Source organism: Mastigoproctus giganteus, chromosome 10, assembly GCF_048544385.1.
Source record: "Mastigoproctus giganteus isolate SK-2022 chromosome 10, ASM4854438v1, whole genome shotgun sequence".
Lineage (NCBI taxonomy): Eukaryota > Metazoa > Arthropoda > Arachnida > Uropygi > Thelyphonidae > Mastigoproctus > Mastigoproctus giganteus.
In genome coordinates, this window is record NC_143584.1 from 179,114,261 (window position 1) to 179,133,939 (window position 19,679).

At 40.1% G+C, this 19,679-nt stretch overlaps 1 protein-coding gene across 2 annotated transcripts in view; it reads right to left on the reverse strand.

The window, feature by feature from the left end:
* The window catches only part of LOC150079582 (endochitinase-like), a 36,044-nt gene that overhangs the window by 13,763 nt on the left and 2,602 nt on the right, over nucleotides 1-19,679 (reverse strand). For both annotated transcript variants that reach the window (XM_090384047.1, XM_090384046.1), the window contains exons 2-3: nucleotides 10,127-10,228; nucleotides 3,290-3,502 (exon numbers count right to left, since the gene is read on the reverse strand). In XM_090384047.1, the coding sequence (XP_090240173.1) occupies nucleotides 3,290-3,502; nucleotides 10,127-10,199 (286 nt within the window). In that variant the 5' untranslated portion in view covers nucleotides 10,200-10,228. The remainder of the gene's footprint in view (nucleotides 1-3,289; nucleotides 3,503-10,126; nucleotides 10,229-19,679) is intronic.

Consider the following 19,679-nt stretch of genomic DNA (forward strand, 5'->3'; position numbering starts at 1 on the left):
ATGAGTGTACTCAGTCTGGGTGATCACCTTGCACCCCGCAGTGATGTGTTGGATCATTTCTGAGGCCAGGTGGCATCGTCGACATGTGTCATCTGACATTCCGGGCTCCTTTGCGATGTATTTTCTATAGTTTCTGGTGTTGATTAGTAGTAGTAGTAGTAGTAGTAGTAGTAGTAGTAGTAGTGGTATTGGCATGTGATGCAAGAAAGCAAATGTATGAGCTTATGCAGCATCAGCCAAAAAAAAAAAAAAAAATCACCATTCCCTCCAAATGCCTGTCCAGTTCCTCCTTAAATTTATTCAACCTATCAACTTCCACAACGACAGATGGAAGTTTGTTCCAGCAATTAACCACCCGCTGGCTAAAGGCAAATTTCCGCACATCTATTCTACATCTGTCCTTTCTTAATTTGAATTTATGCCCCCTTAGGTTCGTAATCTGAACAAGTGGAAGGATCCCATTAGAATTCAGCGTGCTCAACCCATTCAAGGCCTTATACGCCTCAATCATATCACCGTGCAGGTACCTAGTCTCCAGCCATGGCAATTTGCAGAACTTAAGCCTCTCTTGGTAAGAGGATCCCTTCATTCCCTTCACCAATCTTGTTGTCCTTCTCTGTACATGCTCAAGCAAATCTCAAGCCTTCCTAAAATGAGGGCTCCAGACCTGCAGGCAGTACTCAAGGTGTGGCCTGACCATTGCCTTATACACAGGGACAATCACCTCCTTTTCCCTGCTAGCAAAATTCCTATATATCATTGATAAAACCCCATGACCTGCCCTGGCAGCCTATCTGCATTGCTCAAAAAAACTTCATATCTGACTGCACAATTACTCCCAGGTCTTTTTCATTTTCTACCACCTTAAGTGTAGTACCACACAGTTGGTACGTTTCTCTGGGGGTTACTTCTACCCATATGCAGTACTTTGCATTTGTCAAGGTTAAACTTCAGTTGCCACTTCTTAGCCCATCTGACCAAATTATCTAGATCCTGTTGCAGTAGCACACTGCCATTACTGTCATTAACAACCCTGCCAACCTTTGTATCATCTGCAAACTTCGACACTAAGCCTGATATACCTTCATCAATATCATTGATAAATATACAAAACAACAGTGGACCCAACACCGAACCCTGTGGGACTTCACTAATAACATTAGTCCAAGAAGAGCAACACCCATTGATTACCACCCTCTGTCTTCTCGCACTTAACCATCCTTTTATCCATTGTAGCAACTTACCCTTAATACCATTCTGCTCCAATTTGTACAATGATTACCTGGTCTTGGATGGCCAGCATGAATCCTTCAGTCTAGGGGAAGAGCGTCCCACTTAATAATAATAATAATTATTATTATTATTACATAAACTATAATAGATAAATTACACACACTCACCAAAAAAATACGAAACTTTGTATTAAGGCAGTCACAGACAGAAGTAATGCAAAAAATGGAAATAAATGAAAAGAAAACTAGGAGAAAAACTCGTATGGTTTGTGGTGATGACGTGTTGCCTCGTTAAGTATAAAGACTGCACAGGCCGTTCGAGTGTAGTAATTTGAAACCAGAATGGGGAAAATACGTAATCTATCAGACTCTGAAAAAGGTTTTTATCGTGGGTGCACATTTAGCAGGAGCCACGATTTGAAAATCGAAAGACATAAGTGGTTCCTCAAAAGCATCCAACTCAAAGTTTTTAATAATTGGAAAGCAAGCGGTTCTTCCACATCTCAAAGATGCAAATTGGCAGAAAATCAATACTTCAAGAACGAAGCCGTCGTACTCTAAGAAGGACTGTACGGAAAAACAGAACATCCAGTATTCAGCAAAAAACATCTGGATTAAACTACACCCAGAACTGCTTTATTTTAAACTGTACCATGCGCAATGAATTGAAGAAATTGGGTATTGGCAGTCGGCTGCCTGGAAGTCACTTGCTCAGAGAAAAACGGAGTCTCGGTAGCCAGGTGGGCAGGAGCAGCAGTGCGTAGCACACGCTTCTTGATTAGACCGGGGTTCGAGCCCGTGACCACCAAATACGGAGGATGCGGAAAGGTCAGGGAATGACCATTGCATATCCCTGGAGCAATATGGCCTTAGTTGCTAATACTCCTAAACCAAATAACTAACAAACAAACAAACATCAAAGAAAAACAGAAAAATCCGTTTTCAGAGTAGCGGTGAACATCGTGGTTGGACAGTGGAACGATGGAAGAAAGTGATGTGGTCAGACAAATCACGATACACTTTGGTTTGCACTGATGATAGGCAGAGAGTGTGACGAGAACCTCACAAAACGATAAACCATGCTTGCCTTGTTAAAACAACTCGGGCATCTAGAGGTGGTACGGGGAATGTTTTTTGGCACGGACTGGGTCCGTTGATACCGGTAGAAGGTCGAGTGTCATCCAGAGAGTACCTGAATTTTGTATAAGATATTCTTCACCCTGCAATGTTCCACTTTTATCCCGAAGGTGATGGCCACTTTATGGATGACAATGCAACGGCGCATTGTCAGAATCGTGCAATGGTTCGGAGAACATAACATGGATTTCCACCATCTTCCCTGGCTCCCACATTCACCGATCTCAGTCCTATTGAGAATTTGTGGAATATGCTGGAAAGAGCTATTCAGAAACGAAGTCCCTTTCTTCACCTTTGTCTCAGCTACGTGGTATTTTTCTGGAAGAATGGTTACAATAGACCCAAACGCATTAAAACACCTTATATAATTCATGCCGCGCCGTACACTTGTTGTTATTCAAAAATAAGTCGACCCGATTCGATATTGACTAAAGGTTCGTATTTTTTTGGCCAGTGTGTGCTGTATATAATTTTAGTAGTAATAACAAATATTTATTAATTTATTTAATTACTTTATGGCTAAAAGTTAAGCGTATTCTTGCTTAACTAATAAATAACGAATTTCTTAACTTACTCGTAAATGTGGTATTTTATTTCATATATGATACATTTAAGTTCCTAAATAAGTATACTCAATGAATATAAAAAATAGTGTAAATAGTGTTTTGATAATTTTAATAATTTTTCTAATTATATTTTTTCTGCCTAACCTTGCTACTACACTCTTAAATTAATTTGTACTCGTTATTTGCATTTGATAGAAACAAATATAAATACTCATTGAAGTGAAAATGACAAAGTAACAGTTTGTTTTTTTTCGAAATTAAAAACAATGAAAATGGATGCAGCATAAATTAAAATAAGCTCCTTTGCAAAATAAGGAAATAAATAAAACAGGAGTTGTGTTATTCTCGGTTTACCTTTCTTAAAGTCGTAATATGGATTGTCAGTGATAAGTTCCCAAGTATTGTTATCCAGTCTAACGAACGAGTAGATCACATCAGAACACTTATCTCCCGGAATGTCCTCGATGTCGTAAGACCAGGGTTCGGGTCTTTTATGAGCCCAAGAACTATAATAACAAACAATCTTTGGCCTGATATCTTCATTGAAGGTTCCATAATGAGGCAGGCCTGCAAATATAACACGAACGTTAATAGTTAACAAATTTAAGTAATTAGGAATAAAAACCTGTTTTTAATTCCTTCACACTATTTTACCAAAGTATCAGGATACTGATGATTAATCAGACAATAAACAACATTTATTTTACTCAAATTATTGGTTCTATAAATATTCTAGAATTATAAAGGTTGTTGTAAGGTTTTTTTAGGAGCGTCAACAACAAAGGCCATATTGCTTCGTATATACTGTCTCTAAATTGCATATGTGGGTGAATTTTTGTTTGCTGGACGAAAACCCCGAGTTTCCGGGAGAAAAATCATGCTATCTTGCCTGGGACCGATTAACTCAGCCACATTGTGAAAAAGGTCCATAAAAATGCCTCCCATCATCAACGGGTTTCGAATTCAGGTCTTTTCCACCCGGTGTAGGGAGGACGGCCATCCTACCAACTGTACTACCCACGAGGACCCGGATCCATGACTATAATTCTGACACTAAACAAATTTCAAAACAATGGAAGCATGCAAAGCCCCCCCCTTCCAAATGGCAAAGGCGCAACGAAGTTCTGGCAAGGTGATGCTTAGTTTTTTGGGATCAGCGCGGTGCAATACTAACAGATTACCTTCAAAAGGGCTATATTTTGACGGCGAAGTATTATTCTAACCTCCTCTTAAAGCAACGTGTTTGTATAAAATAAAAAAAGACTGAGAAAGCTGTCAAAAGGTGTGCGCCTGCCCCACAATAATGTCTACGCGGTAGCACAGTGGTATCATCACCGTAATCCGCACACTGAGTGGAAAAGGCCCGGGTTCGAATCCCGTCGATGACGCGAGGAACATTAGTGAGCTTTTTTCACACCGTGGCTGAGTTAGTCGGTCTCAGGTGTAGATAGCAAGGTTCCCCCCCACCAGAAACTGGGGGTTTTTTCGTCCAGCAAAACAAGCAAATCGACCAGAAAACACAAGCAATTTACAGACACAATAGATAAACGAGTATATGTAATCATTTACGGGCAACTCTAATATAATAATAATAATAAATGCCCCACAATAATGCCCCTGCTCATTCTTCGCATGCTGCAATGAGTGTGCCCACGAATGTGGGTTTGAAATATTGCTGCAACCTGCTTATTCCCCCGACCTTGCATCCTCGGATTTCTTCCTTTTCGCTTCAGGGTTGTACTGTCCTGAAGTCCTTTCTTCCTGGAAAACACTTTGCTGCTGATGATGAGGTGATTTCTGCTGCCGAGTCGTGGTTTGAAGGTCAGTCAGAGGACTCCAATTTACTTATTTAAAATATCTTTTCAGAAATTATACGACAAAGAAGACTCTCGCTAGAGTTGAATTCAGACTGGAATTGTAAGAGGGAAATCCCCAGTCTTGGAAAAAAAAATTCCCCTCTGGGCATTATCTTAGCATCTCGCTGTGGCCAACCTTGACATGGTCAAGGACATGATGGTCGTGTTATTTGAAAATCTCACGAATCGCAACAGGTTAACTAAACTTATCCGAGTTTTGAGTACGTCCTTGGCAAAATAAAGGTGTATTGCTAATTTGGCTAAAATGTTCTTGTTCAGAACGGCAATATAATTAAACAGGTTTTAGACTTTGGGTCTTTCTACCTCATCCTTCCTCAAGGTGTAGAAATCGAAGAGATTATAACCATCTTGTCAGGTAAAAAAAAACTGTAGCCATTATCAGCAGGATGGAAGCCTCCTTAACAATTCATGCTGAGGGAAATGGACCACAATCTAACACGCTTGTCGGCAGATCGACCATATTTAGCAATCATGGGCTTGAACCCTGGACTACTCAAGGAGCGTGTGTTACTGCACTCTCTCTCTCCTGACCACTCGGCTACAGAGGCTGGGCGGGTAGGTTGTGAAATTTTACTTATTTACTATGTGGAAATGTGCTTGAGATTCTAGATATCCTCCTGAAGGGGAAGAATTTTCTCCTTCTCACATTAAATTTTGCAAACACCCCCCACCCGGAGTGACCGACGTCTGGATTAAAGACTGCGCTCTCTCCGTTTCGATTGAAGTTCGGAAGAGGGACAGTTAAAAGATAAACAAACAAGAAGAAGAAGGGGGAGGAAAAACCTATCACATTAGAGCCCCCTGAGAATAATCTCATTTACCCATGTGTATTACCTTTTTAAATTACGTGTGTTCCCTGGTTGGTTTGCCCGTTTTGCTGATGAAAAACATGAGTTTCCGTGGGGACGGAACCTTACCGTCCTCGCCTGAGACTAACTAACTCAGCTATGCAGTGAAAAAAAGTTTATAAAAGTATCTCGCATTATTAATGGGATTCGGACCCGGGCCTTTTCTACCCGGTGTGGGGAGGATGGTAATCCAGTGCTTTTTTTGGTACGGTACGCAATGGTACGGCATACCGGCACCTTTATTAACAGTGACCTGTGACATTTGGCTGCTCTACACTTCGAAAGTAATATTCCGTAAATTTTTCACATGTTTACCTACTTTTCAAATAAGCTTAGTTATTCAACTAAATGTGCATTTTTCACTGCCTATTGTTAAAATATTTTCTATATAAAACTTTATAACTATTTTTACAACCCGAAAGAATCACTGCTTAAGATGAATATAAGGTGAATAAATAAAAATAATGATGAACCTAAAATTGAAAATATTCGAAAATTTTATTAAGTATAATACAAGATTACATTTACTAAACAAAACATTTAATGAGAATTTTTCTTTTGATAATTAGCAAAATTTAAAATGCTGTTTTCACTTTCTGCGGGGGCCGTAGGTTGGACAAATGAATCTGATCGTCAGCCCCAACCATAATTTGCATAATCGTAACTAAGATAGTTACACGCCATACAGTGACAAATTTTGTAACTAATTTTTTTTCCAATAAATGGCCAGCGCATTCTTTATTGTACCTGTCGTCCAAATTTCAATTCAGTACGAACCTTAGAACTCGCTCCAGAGCGCTCTTTAATTTTAACAACCCTGTACCTAAAAAAAAAATCTTTGGCAACTCCGACTTTTTTTTTTTTTCAGTAGTTGTTGGCGCATCGGCTTCTGTGGCCATAATGCACCTCCCAAGGTTTTTGCTGTACTTTGATCCAAGTTGCTCGGGTGGAGAGAAAATTCTCTTCTCCCTTAGGATAAAAATTAGAAACACAGCCCTCCATTTGAAATCGTAAGTCAGCATAAGGCAGACAGTCATAAAGTACATGCTTCCAGTTTTCTACAGCTCAACATGCACATAAATCTGTATCACGTAGTCCAAGTTGAAATAATTTTTCATTGAGGGACCCATGTCCTGTTACCATGTATGATGTTTCCATTTCCACAGAAAACCATGTTCTTGACTGATTTAGTAAATATTTGGCGTCTCTGTAGCCAGGAGCAGCAGTGCGTAGCACACGCTTCTTAATTAGACCAGGGTTCGAGTCCCCAGGGGATGACCACCGCATATCCCCGCAGCAATATGGCTTTAGTTGCTAATGCTCAAAGAACCAAATAACAAACAGTAAATATGTAACTTGTGGTGTAAAAGTTCTTGTTAAGACCCCTGTTGAGAAACTGTCCCATCTAGTCTGCCATAGATCAATCACTTCTTTCTAACATTTTTTTTCTTCTATATCTTTGGATTGGCCTGTAAATCAAGCTGTATATTTAGGTATAAAATTGATATTCATTTTTATTCTTAAAATAATCGTCGAAAAATAGCATATAAATCCAGTGGCATAGTTCCAATTAATACTTTTAGTGTCGCAGTTGATATTGTCCTACAAGCACGATTGACAACAACAATTAACATTGATCTTTGTAACGTTTGCAAATCTTACTATTGCAGCCATGGCCGTGCCAAAACATTTTAGTACCTGAGACAAGAATGAAAAATTGCGCCCTACTGTTAATCATGGAAACGTTGGCAATTATTTAATCTTTCTTTTGGCGCCCCTTTCAGCTTTTAATCTGAGGCAAGAGCCTCGTTCGCCTCACTCTCGGCACGGCTGATTCCAGCTCTATAAAATCATGCTCCTGCTGCATATGTGACAATAGGTAAGAACACTGCGTTATAATATAAAAGTAGAGTTGTTCTAGAAAGACCAAAGTCCACTCTTGAAATTCTAATTATCATTCCTGAGAAGTTTAAATTTTCTCTTCAAGGTATATCAAATGAGGATGAAAGCTTAACTTATTGTCCATCTGAGTTCCTAGATATTCATTTTCTTTTACTAATGGGAACTTTATTTGATTAATTTTAATTTGTGGTGGTCTTCTGTGATCTGGTTAAGTTTTAAACATCATCATTTTTGTTTTACTAGGATTTATCATTAATTTGTTATTGATAGACCACTGGAAGAGATCATTATGGATGTAGTTAGCAGTTTGCTCTTTGTCTACCCTTGATCTACCTCAAACGATGACCGTGAGGTCATCATAAAAGCTATAGTTCTACAACAATAAAAATCTCTTTCAAGCATTCATTTAGTATCTTTTTAGACTATGTTGTTGTGACTTCACTATTATGCATCTGTCCGAGAAAAACTTCTGTGTAATAAATATAATTGATAAGGGCAACCCAGTTTTCTTAGAGGGTCAAGGACACCCTCCCAAGTGCGTATACATAACTAACTAAACTATTATATTAGGATCACATAGAAAGCTACTTTCAACTACTCATGTGTATTGCGTGTGTTCTCTGGTCGATTTGCCTGCTTTGCTGGACGAAAAACCCAGAGATTACGAAGAAGAAACCTTGCTGTCTACGTCTGAGGCCGACTTAATGGCATCAATTGTAGATTGAACATTACATCCGTCTGCAATCTAATTACAGTGATGTGCAAAACTTAAGGACCAACACTATTTCTTAAGGTTACAACCACAAAATCTTTACTTAAGGTACTCTTTACTGATGAGAGTATATTCAGTCTCAGCAGCGATTCTGGACGTCAGCTAATCTGGCGAGAGGTTGGCACACGGTATCACCCCGCAAACATCACTGAAAGGGATCGATATGGCGGTCGAGGTGCTCTCGTCTGGGAAGGCGTTGTCTTGGATGAAGGTAGACAACTCCAGATACTGGAAGGCGGTACTGTAACCAGTGCACGCTACTATACTGAGGTATAGTAGCGTGCACTGTGCGTCTGTTCCGATGTGCCATTGGCCCCGAGTTCGTGTTTATGGATGACGCCACATCCCATCGCACTGCAGCTGTTGATATGCTTTTGGAAAGTGAGGACATTATTCGTATGGATTGGCCTGCCCGTTCCAACGATCTAAATCCCATCGAACACATGTGGGACGCTCTGGGGAGATGCCCAGCGGCACATCCACGTCCACCAGAAAATTTCACCAGCTGAAGATGGCGCTGACAGAGGAATGGACAATGTTACCGCAAGAACTTATCAAAAACATTGTTCTAAGTATGGACAGGCGGTGCAAAGCCTGCATCGACATTAGGGGTGGCCATATCTCCAACTGAGGACCACCTCTTCCCTTTGTTTCATCTTTGGCAGTGATGCATCTGTATCGTGGTAGCAAGCAAGTGCTATGTTGCCATTTTTGAATAAAGTCCCTCTGTACCGTTTTGTTTCCGTTATTGTGTCAGTATTGTTTCCCTCATCATTTCTGTACCTCACGAGGTTCCTTTGGTATGCTTTTCCCATATCCAGGCCACTCCTATGAGAAGCTACAGGTGAAAACCATATGTACAAATCCTCAAAATGATTAATGTGATTTTTTGAATAGCCACTGTAGAATAGCTACTACTACTACTATTGAATAGTTTTTGGCCTTATGATCCACAGAGTACTTTTATGCCTGGGTTTTAATACATTTTGAGTACCTACATAGTACCAATTATACTTTTACTATAATAATTAAATATATATATATATATATATATATTTAATAAGTATATGTATATACTTTATTCGGCTCTATTTATGCCTCTAAATTTAAACTCATTTCACAGCACGTGTTCATTAGCATAGAGATCATTAGCATAGAGACCATGTCGAAAACACAGGCCTACATATTGCCCTCTTTCTCATAATTTCGGTGGATGACCTCTGACGAAGACACTGAAATTGTGAGCAATGTGTTATCTTATTTTATATGGTTTTACCTTTTTTCTTTTTTTCTTTTTTTTGTTCTTGTTCTTTATAGTTGTGTTACCTCATACAGAGAATTTGTAAAGCGGGCCTGACGTGTAGTTAGTGTGTGTGTTTGTGAGTGTATTGTAGTGTGTGCTGTTATGTCGGGCCTCTTTGCCCCCAGATCTCAGTATCTTACAGCATCCACCAGAGGAAAACCCAAACTAATGGACACGAAAACCATGTACACAGATTGTCCAAACTTGTGCTTTAAAATTAAAAAAAATAATAAAATAAAATAAAGTACGCATGCATAGTTGGTACTTTTCTACGTGGTGTGGGGAGGGTGGTGATTATAACCACTGTGTGCGCAGTATGTTGAAGTTAAGGCGAACCGCCACCCGGTATCTTCTTTCTTTCTTTCTTTTAAAGTTTGGTGTTTGCAAAAGGATTACTTCAAACATTGTTTTACATTTCGCTTCGCTTTGAGTTTTTACTTTTAATCAAGTACTGTTCTTTGCTGAAATGAGTTAAAGTGAAAGACATACTGTACGGTTGACTGTCTCTTGGTTCGGCTGCAAAGGCGGATGTGGTGAAAAACAGTATGGAAAATACGATCATCTCTCTCTTTCCTTTTCGATCGTTAATTTCTGGAAAGATTCAAAAGAAATTATTGAATATAAATTTATTTCAATTATCTTTAGCAATATAACACAACAACAGGCTGTTTTAAACTTTAAACTTACACTTGAATATCAGCGTAACACTGTGCTTATTAAAAGTATAACGTAACCTCGGTAATCTGATCCGAATTCTCAATAATCCGAAAAGACTTAGGTGAATGAGTCACACTCGACCCGGTACAAAGATCAGCCTGTTTTCCACGATCAGGAACTTCATCCTCGGGATGTCGAGTGCTTGTGCCATCATGCTGGTTGTAGTGGTGGCATGTAGACAAAGCTTGTTATTGGCCCATTTCAATAACCAATATTCAGCGGTGTACACCCGCTTAAGGTTTGTAGGTGCGGCTGAGGCCCATATTTCTGCACCATAGAGAATGGCGGGGTAGATCGTGCAGGTGATGAACTTTTTAACAGTGAGAGGATGTCGGACGTGTAGCATCTACTGCTTTGAGATCCCGTAGCCGAGAAAATTTTGTACTGATTTCGTCGATCTGGTTGACAAAGGACATCTTTTGATCAAACAGAACGCCAAGGTCTGTGTGCGAAGGTACGTTTGGTACTGATACCCCTTCGAGTGACACGTTGAGTAGTGTTGGCGCGGATTTAAGGGAGAATATAATCTGAGCAGACTTCTGTGGGTTGATTTTTAGATTGAAGCTTGCCAGGTACAATTCAAGATCCTTAAGTTGGGAATTGATCCTGTTGCTGAGCTGGACGGGATTGTCGCTAGGTTTAATTTGCGTCACTAGTTTGAGGTCATCAGCATAGCATAAGAGACCTTCATGGAGGCAATAATGGGCACGATGATAGCCGTGAACAGGACACCAGATAGAAAACCCCCCTGCGGTACTCATGCAGTAATGTTACAGGATAGGGTTTGTTGTTCCCGATGGAGAATAAATATTCTGTGACAGAGCAGAGATTCGAAAAAGCACAGCATATCACCTCGAATATGAAATTTCTACTTAAGTAGAAGGAGCAAGATCGGGATCGACACGGAATCAAAGGCTGCGCTTATGTCGAGATATATGGTTGCCAGCTCAGCTCTTTGTTCGAATGCTGATAGAATGCGTTCTGGTGGCTGCCAAGTTAGTGATTGATGATTTTCCTGGGATGGCATAACGGATTTCAAATGGTTTCGACTGGAGGATTTGGTGAGTAATTGTGGGTAGCAAAGCCTTTTCGAGAGTTTTTAACAGACAAGAGGCAATTGATATGGGTCTGAACTGGCTGACGTTTTTGGCAAATTATTTTTTTGGGATGGGCTACACTGTGTACTTATTCCATTGGGATGGAAAATAATGCTCAGTGAGGCATCTGTTGTAGATCGAGAGAAAATGGTCTATGATGAATGTGCTCAAGCACTTTACCATAAATTGCGGAATTCCATCCTCCCCAACACTGCCTGTTGTGGGAAGGGAATTGATGGCACGTATGAGCTCCTGTTTCGTGATCTGGATAGTCCCTAGGACATCTGAAGGGTTTCATAGTCAGACTGGACAGCTGTAGATGGGGACTGTGGTTGTATTTGAAAACCTGGCGATGTATTTGAGCCATTCTTGAGGATTAAGCATTTGATTGAATCCACCATGTCGGGCAGCATAGAATGGCTTTCCTTTCCTCAGAGTGCGGTCAAGATTTGCTTGGATTGCAGCAGCTTTCTTCCGATTAAAGTGGGCTCTGGCACGGGTAAATGCGATTCTGTCTTGACTGCCATTCGTAAGCTTCCATTTCTTATGTAGGACTTTTTTTTTTTTTTTTTTTGAAGCTGTTGTTGAGGTCAGCAGTCCACCATGATCTGGAACAGGGAGTCACTGTTACTCGTTTGGTGGCAGCATAGTCGGTGACGGATTTAACTCAGTTGGACATGAGTGTCACTGCGAGGATTAGGTCGCAGTCAATGAGGACATCCCAAGGAATGCAGGATGCTGCTTCTACAGAGAATTGAGGATTAAGGTATTTAGGTGCTGTAACGTATTTGACTATTTTGTTGTCAGGGATGTTGAAGTTTGGTACCTCCAATGACCATGTCAAGATTATAGGCTGGTGATCGGACAGGAAGAATGCGATGGGATCATCCTCAGCTGTGCATGGTGTTGAAGAAAAAGCGAGATCGAGTAGGTTCAATCCCCTAGTGGAGGTTCTCATTGACCCGTGTCATATCGATGGATTTGAAGAACTCACTGAGCCTGATAAAGAGGTGATGGCGGTTTGGAGGCAGCTTAAAATCACCGCAAAAAAGTTGTTGTGCAGACGGACGATGATGGTTTAAGAGCCAGTTCCCAGATCTTCAATAATTTCAATTGTAGGCCCTGGGGGAATATACATGGAAGCGATGTCAATGTGGAAACGTAGCGAGACTACAATCACTTTGAAAGCTTCAATTGTAGTTGAGGTCGAATGCTCATATGAGAATAAGAAGGTGTTAAACAGTATGGCTACTCCACCACCTCTAAATTGCTTCCTAGAGGCAGACAGCATGTACTAACCAGCAATAGCTGAGCAGAAGAGTGTGTCTTGATTAGGTTGAAGCCACGTTTCTGTGAGGCAGACCACGTCAGCGGCCTGAGAGATGAAGATCTGTTCTGCTAAATCTAGTTTGCACCTAATGGACCTGATATTTTGGAAGTACACTCTAATGACAGGTGTTCGACGAACTTCCGTCTTGACTGGTTGTGTCCTGAGTTGGCACGTTCGCAAGCGAACGGCACCACTTCCTAACGTAAGATGGAGCGGTATTTTATGAGGACCATCACATAGGGAACTCAGGATACTCTTATCATGGCGGGGTGGAGCTTTCACTGTAGGTCATGGCAGAGCAGTGGTATGAAAGGAAGACTGCTGAGATCGTTGGAAGTTGTCCGGGAATGAGTCGAGTCAGCTGTGGGTGGTGGCGTTGCAGACTTGGTTATGGTGCAGAGCTGGAGGTTGGAGAAGGTGACTGGTTCTCCTACTATAGAAGGGCCTAATAATGGTGCGGATAGGCCAGATAGATTCAGGTCCAGTTAAATTGAACAGGTCTTGTGCGCATTCAACCCTGAAAGATGCGCAGTGGGGGTTCCTGGTGTGAAGTTGCTGCACCTTTAGTCGGAGGTTTAGTTTATCACTTAGAACCTCAGCCACATGATTTGGCGTGGTATTTGGGGCTAAACGAGGTATGAAAAGCCCACTAGAGGGTTAAGACTTCTGCCGTCTGGGAGGTGTGTGTGTGGGAAGGCTGCAGTTTGGAGTTGGCCAATCCGAAGCCATTCACGTGAAACTGGACTTGTTCATTGGCTCACTCTGAAGGTCATACTTGTTTTGTTGCATGCGATAGGATGGATTTACAGTGGGATGAACTGGGAGTGGAAATTGTAGTGTGGAAGAATCCACTGGCTCGAATATTGAATTCGCTCCGACACTGAATCCCAGACCTTGTGAAGATGAGAAGTGCGAGTGAGGTATGGCAGGACAGGTATTGCGAGATATGTAAGAAGTTGGGTGTGAAGGTGGAAATAATAATGACTTTTTCGTCATTGGCACAGATGTAGAGAATTCGTTATTGCATATAAGAGAGTTTCTACATGCGTTGCCAATGACCGTTGGTGGAGACTGCTTTTGTAATTGTGGAAACTTCTCTTTCATTGAGTGGTGATTAACATCAGTTGCCCTTTTCCGGTTCTTCTTGAGCATGCGTGAATAATGGTCTTTTGTGGGTGGATTTTTCGCTTTCCTGTCTATTTTTAGAAGCTTGCTTGAGCGAGGAGATGGCGCTTGACGATGTCCAGTGTTTGGCCGTTTTTCAGGTCGTTCCTACCTGGAGGAACGACCTGACAGAGGACTGGGTCTTGATTTTTTGTTACATTCGGGGCAGACTGATACTGTAATGGCCCTTGGGTAATTTTTATATAATTTAAGAAGATCGTCTGAGTTCAGAAGGTTAGTGAGTTTACTGGAATCTGCTAGCTTACTCAGTTCAATCTTATTGTAGATATCAAGGAGTATAAATTTCATCTCCTTGTTTTCTTTGTGTAGCACTGTGATGTCGTCTTGTAGCTCTGCCATTTATGCTTTTGAGATTTCATTCCCATGATCTATTTTCGCTGTAGCTTCTGATGAGGGTGTCCTGAAGGTTAATAATTCATTTTCAAGCTGATTAATTCTAGACATCAACCTAATACTCTCAACAACTGCGTTCGTGGTTCCTAAACTTGTCATACCGGGTTCAGATATCCTCTGTTCTAGAAGTTCATCAGGTTTCGCACCTGTGTTGTCGGTTCTCTATTGCTCTGAGTCGTTTAACCGTGTAAACTCAGCAGAAAGTTGTGAGATTGCGGTTTGAATTTCGTTAACAGAATCACTGAGTTGAATAAAATTACGACGGGATGTGTTTAATGTGTTTTTGCGCTGCATTGTGGGCTGCAGAAATGTTCGAAATGCATTTGTTAAATATGATAATCATGACAACCAAACATACTTTGTTGCATTTACGTGTACAAATTGAAATGACAAGTTAACGTAATAGTATTATGTACTGTGCATCAGCAAAATAAGTCCTCAATATTTTGTTGTTCCTCCTCAAGCTGCAATTACAGCCTTGCAACGATCTGGCATAGAGTTAATCAAATTCTGGATATATGGTTGCCCAATTTCGTGGTACTACATCCTTACAATGCTCTCCTGCAGCTGAATCTTACTTGTTGGCTTCTTCTGAGCAATTTTAGACGACATTATGTAGCAGCAATTTTCAAAAGGGTTCAAATGTAGACTGTTGCCGGGCCATTTCAACACTGTAATGCCAGTATTTCTGAGGCAACCCTGCACCTTAAGGGAGAAAAATGAGGGAAAACATTTCTTGTGAGACAAGAAGGCAAACTCATCATTAAATCTAAATAGCATAAACTTACCAATTTTTCTGTGTGGCAATGTGCTGAGTCATGCTGAAAAATGCAATTTTGAACGTCTGTGTGGTGATCCCTCATAACGGGTTTCAGGCACTCTTCCAAGATAGCAGTGTAGGTTTCTGCATTCACTGTTTCGTTTATAAACTTAATTTGCCCCACCCCTTTGCTTGTTATGGATCCCCAGACTATCTGACCGGTGGGGAACTTTACGGTCTGTGTTATGCAGTCAGGATGGTATGCCTCCGATTTTCGTCTTCTGACATATCGCTTCACATCCGAGCCATGCAGGTTGAATTTCGATTCGTCAGAAAAGATGACGGTGTCCCATTGCTCTTTTGTCCATGAAACATGCGTTTTAGCCAAACAAAGTAGCTTCTTCCTCATTTGGTGGGTCAACAAAGGCTTCTTCTTGGGCCGATAGGCGTGCAGACCACATTCCGAAAGCCGTCTTTGGATAGTTCATGCATTTGTTTCAACACCAAATGCCATCTCAAATCCAAGTTTTAGATCAGGAGCACTAGTATGGCGATTACGAAGGCATAGCCGTTTCAAATATCGATTTTGGGAAGGCGTAGTCACTCGATTATGGCCTGATCCAGGTCTTCTCTTCACATCACCGGTTTCACGCTTTAATTTCAGCAGCCGGGATACCGTTGACCGGTGACAGCCTATTTTATCAGCGATTGCACGCTTAGAAAGCCCTTCCTGGGACAGAGCAACAGGTACATTTTTTTTTCTTGATGTCAACTGAACGTACGGAGCCATGCTTACACCTCTACAAAACAGGATACTAATGAGCGTGTATACCCTTCCAACGCCGTATTTATAGAAACGGCTGATGCAATATCTTGCAATTACTGTCTGATGCCATATAAGCTTTATCTGACACAATACCTTTGCTTTGCGACAAACAAAATGACTGTAATCAAACAAAATCTTATACCTTTCACTACAAATGTTACTTTTTTTTTTGGATGATGCAGTTTTTTGTCTGCCACTGTATATGCATATGTGTCTATTGTGTTCACCATGCCCATCTGTCCGCATGAAACAACTCGACTCCCAGTGGACTGATTTTCATGAAATTTATATTTAGTTCTTTTAGAGAGATTTGTCGAGCCAGCCATAATTTCATTCAAATCCGACAAATAGAAATTCGGTAATCGTTATTTCTTTTTTCCATAGAATTTGTATGTAAAAAAAGAAACAGATTAAATGTCATTTCAATGAGGTTTTTTTATATAAGACTTGTGAACTTGGTGTCGCTTGTGAAGATATATGCAGCTAGAAAAATGTGTGAAGGGAGGAATTTTTTTATTTATTTTTTCCCCCATAGGATTTTAGGAGCATTAGTGACTAAGGCCATATTGCTTCGTGTATCCTGTTTGTAAAAAGATCCAAAAATAAAACTTCCCAATAATTCGCCAACTAGGAGAATGAGGTGACATTTACAGATGTCACTTCATTATAACGTAAACGCGTTATAACCACTTGTCTACTTTGATCACCAGAAGATCTAGTCAGCATATTATGCTATCAACAAACCACGCATGAATATCCCAGTGTACCTTGTAAAATACTTCTGGTCATTAGGAAGCGGGGACCTCAAGAAAGACGAAAGTCGACCATATGAAAATCATGGTTAGATGACGGTGAATTTCATAAGTCAGCTAAGTAATGAACAGAAAACATATACAAATATCAGAAGAAGCGTACAAGTTTCAAACTATTGCTTAGCATCCGATTGTTATCACATTCTGCGAATCATAATTCGATGACCTTGGACGTGACATGTTATTTCAAAATCTCACGGACTGCAGCAGGTTTACTGTTGTTATATCTAGCGGGTGGATGTTGAGCACGTCCGTCCTTGACAAAGTAAAAGTGGGAGTAATTTTGCGAAAATTGTGGTTATTAGTAGTATTGGCATGTGATGTAAGAAAGCATATATAAAGCATCAGCCAAAAAAAAAATCCCACGTCACCTGTCCGTCCCCTCCATGAATTTGTTTAGTTCTTCCTTCAATTTATTCAAACTACCCACTCCCGTAACAACAGATGGAAGTTTGTTCCAACAATCAACCACCCGCTGGCAAACTCCAGTGTTCAGAAAATTATGGACTTTTTTTGCCAACATTTGAATTTGTTATTATTATCTTTATTTTCTCGAGATTATTGATTAATTTAATCAAATATTAAAAATGTTTAAAAGAAAAGAGCTCCATGATTATAAAGTTCCGCTAAAAATGGATAAAGAAAACCGATAAATGTTTAAATAAATGAAGGTGCAAGTTTGCCAACAATCACCCAGGAATTAATTAGCTATCAATGCCTTTTCTCTTTTATTTGTCATCACAGTAGCACAATCACCGTCCTCCCGACACTACGTGGAAAAGACCCGGCTTCGAATCCCGTCGATAACGTGACTTTTATAGGCTTTTTTTACTCCGTTGTTGTGTTGCTACGTGGCCAGCTATGTGACTGGTTTCAGGAGAGGATAGCAAGGTTCTGCCCCTCGAAAACTGTGGTTTTTCATCCAGCGAAAAAGCCAAACTGTCCAGTGAACATACGCAATTTTTGGACATAAATACAGGTCGGTTAAAGGAGGTCCTAATATAGCGGTCTTTTTTGCACCCCGTTCATTGAGTTGTTCAATTCTGGAAATAAAAAAAAAAGGCAGGGAAAAAAAATCTGCTAAATAAGGTAGATGATCACACTGCGTGAGCTCCTATTTTGCCAAAAACTGCTGTAAAAGTGCATCATCATGATCTAGTACTTTGTCATTGTGAAAAATCCATTCATTTGACTAAATAGCTTTCCTTAAAGACTTCGGAATTTACAATGAATTCTAAATAAATAAAACTCTTGATATCAACGGTACAAATCAACTCAGTATTTTCACTTTTCAGTTAAGAGACATATTTTGTTCACTTTCCGGGTTCCAGAGATTTTCCATTGGAAACTGATGTTTTTTGTTTTTTTTCAGGATGTTAATGAAACCCCTTCTCACCAGTTGTAACTTTCATCAAAAGATTACTGTATTCTTAAAAGTTGCTTGAAACTTTATCAACCTTGGGGATCATTGACAGGATAACTGTCCTGAAACTCTCATAAATAATCACGCAATATTATGTAACTTTTCTTTTCTTCTTGTTATGGAACGTCGACTCCTTTACTAACTTTAAAAAAACGTTCCGTTTATACTTCAGCACAAGTACAGTATAAGGTCAGAGGAGTTCATAGCTATTCTTTTTTTGACTAGACTATTATCATTAACAGTATTTAGCCATTATATGGAGTCAGACCACAGTCCACTGAAACGCAGGTACTACTGCACTCTCGCTTTGACAACTCGGTTACGTCAATTAGGTGATAATCCAAAATGGCTGTCCAACTTGAAATGCATGTATAGAAAAATAAAGAAATGCGCACAGTAATCGGATTTCTGGATAGCAAAGGAACTAAGCCAACAGAAATTCATCAGCAACTGTGAGCTGTTTGTGGATGAGAAACAAGTCTGTTTTTAGTGCAATCAATTCAAACAAGGTGAATGACACCCACACTGGGGTATTATTAATTAATTAATACACGATAGTAGACATTCTGGCTGATCAAGAGATAAATATTACAAAACCATACTTTCTTAGGTGATAACCGAAGTTGATGGGAATGGAAAAGTGGTCCATTAAGTGGTTGTTGTTGTTGTTGTTTTTGTTGGATTTTAGGCGCATCAGCGACTTAAGCTATATTCATCCGTATATATTATGTCTGTAAATTGTATATATTCTGTGGTCGATTTGCCTGTTTGCTGGACGAAAAACCCGAGTTTCTGGGAGATAAAAACCATGCTACCCTTGCCTAAGACCGACTACCTGACATTGTGAAAAAGCCCCATAAAAATTCCTCGTGTTAATGACAGAATTCGAACCAGGGCCTTTTCCACCTATTGGTGATTATTTCACCAATGAAATAATTGGTGAATGGTGATTATTTCACCCGCGAGGGCAGAAGGGCTAGGGAGAACTCTTCTAACTGGGCCATTATGCATCGGGCTCATTGTGTATCTTTTGTGTATTTTGCCTATAAATTGCATGAATTTTGTGGTTTGTTTGCTTGCAGAATGAAAAACCGGATTTCCAGAACAGAACAAAGAAACAAAAAAAAAAAAAAAAAACAAGGAACGAGCACAAAGTAGTATATGAGAAATTCTTAGCCTGTCCGACTGTTTTCCCCGCGTGAGTAACACAATTGGTATTATCACTGTTCTCCCCTCACCGCGTGGAAATGATCTGAGTCCGAATCCCGTCAATTACAAATGACGCAAGAAAGGAAGCTTAAACAGCATCATTTAAAAAAAAAAACGACGCTTCCCATTTCACCTATTCATTCTCTCCAATAGTTTGGTTTGAATTTATTTTAGCTATCAGCTTCCACAACAACAGATGGAAATTTGTTCCAGCAATCAACTACTCGCTGGCTAAAGGCAAACTTCCGCGTATCTATTTTGCAACTTTCCTTCCTCAATTTGAATTTGTG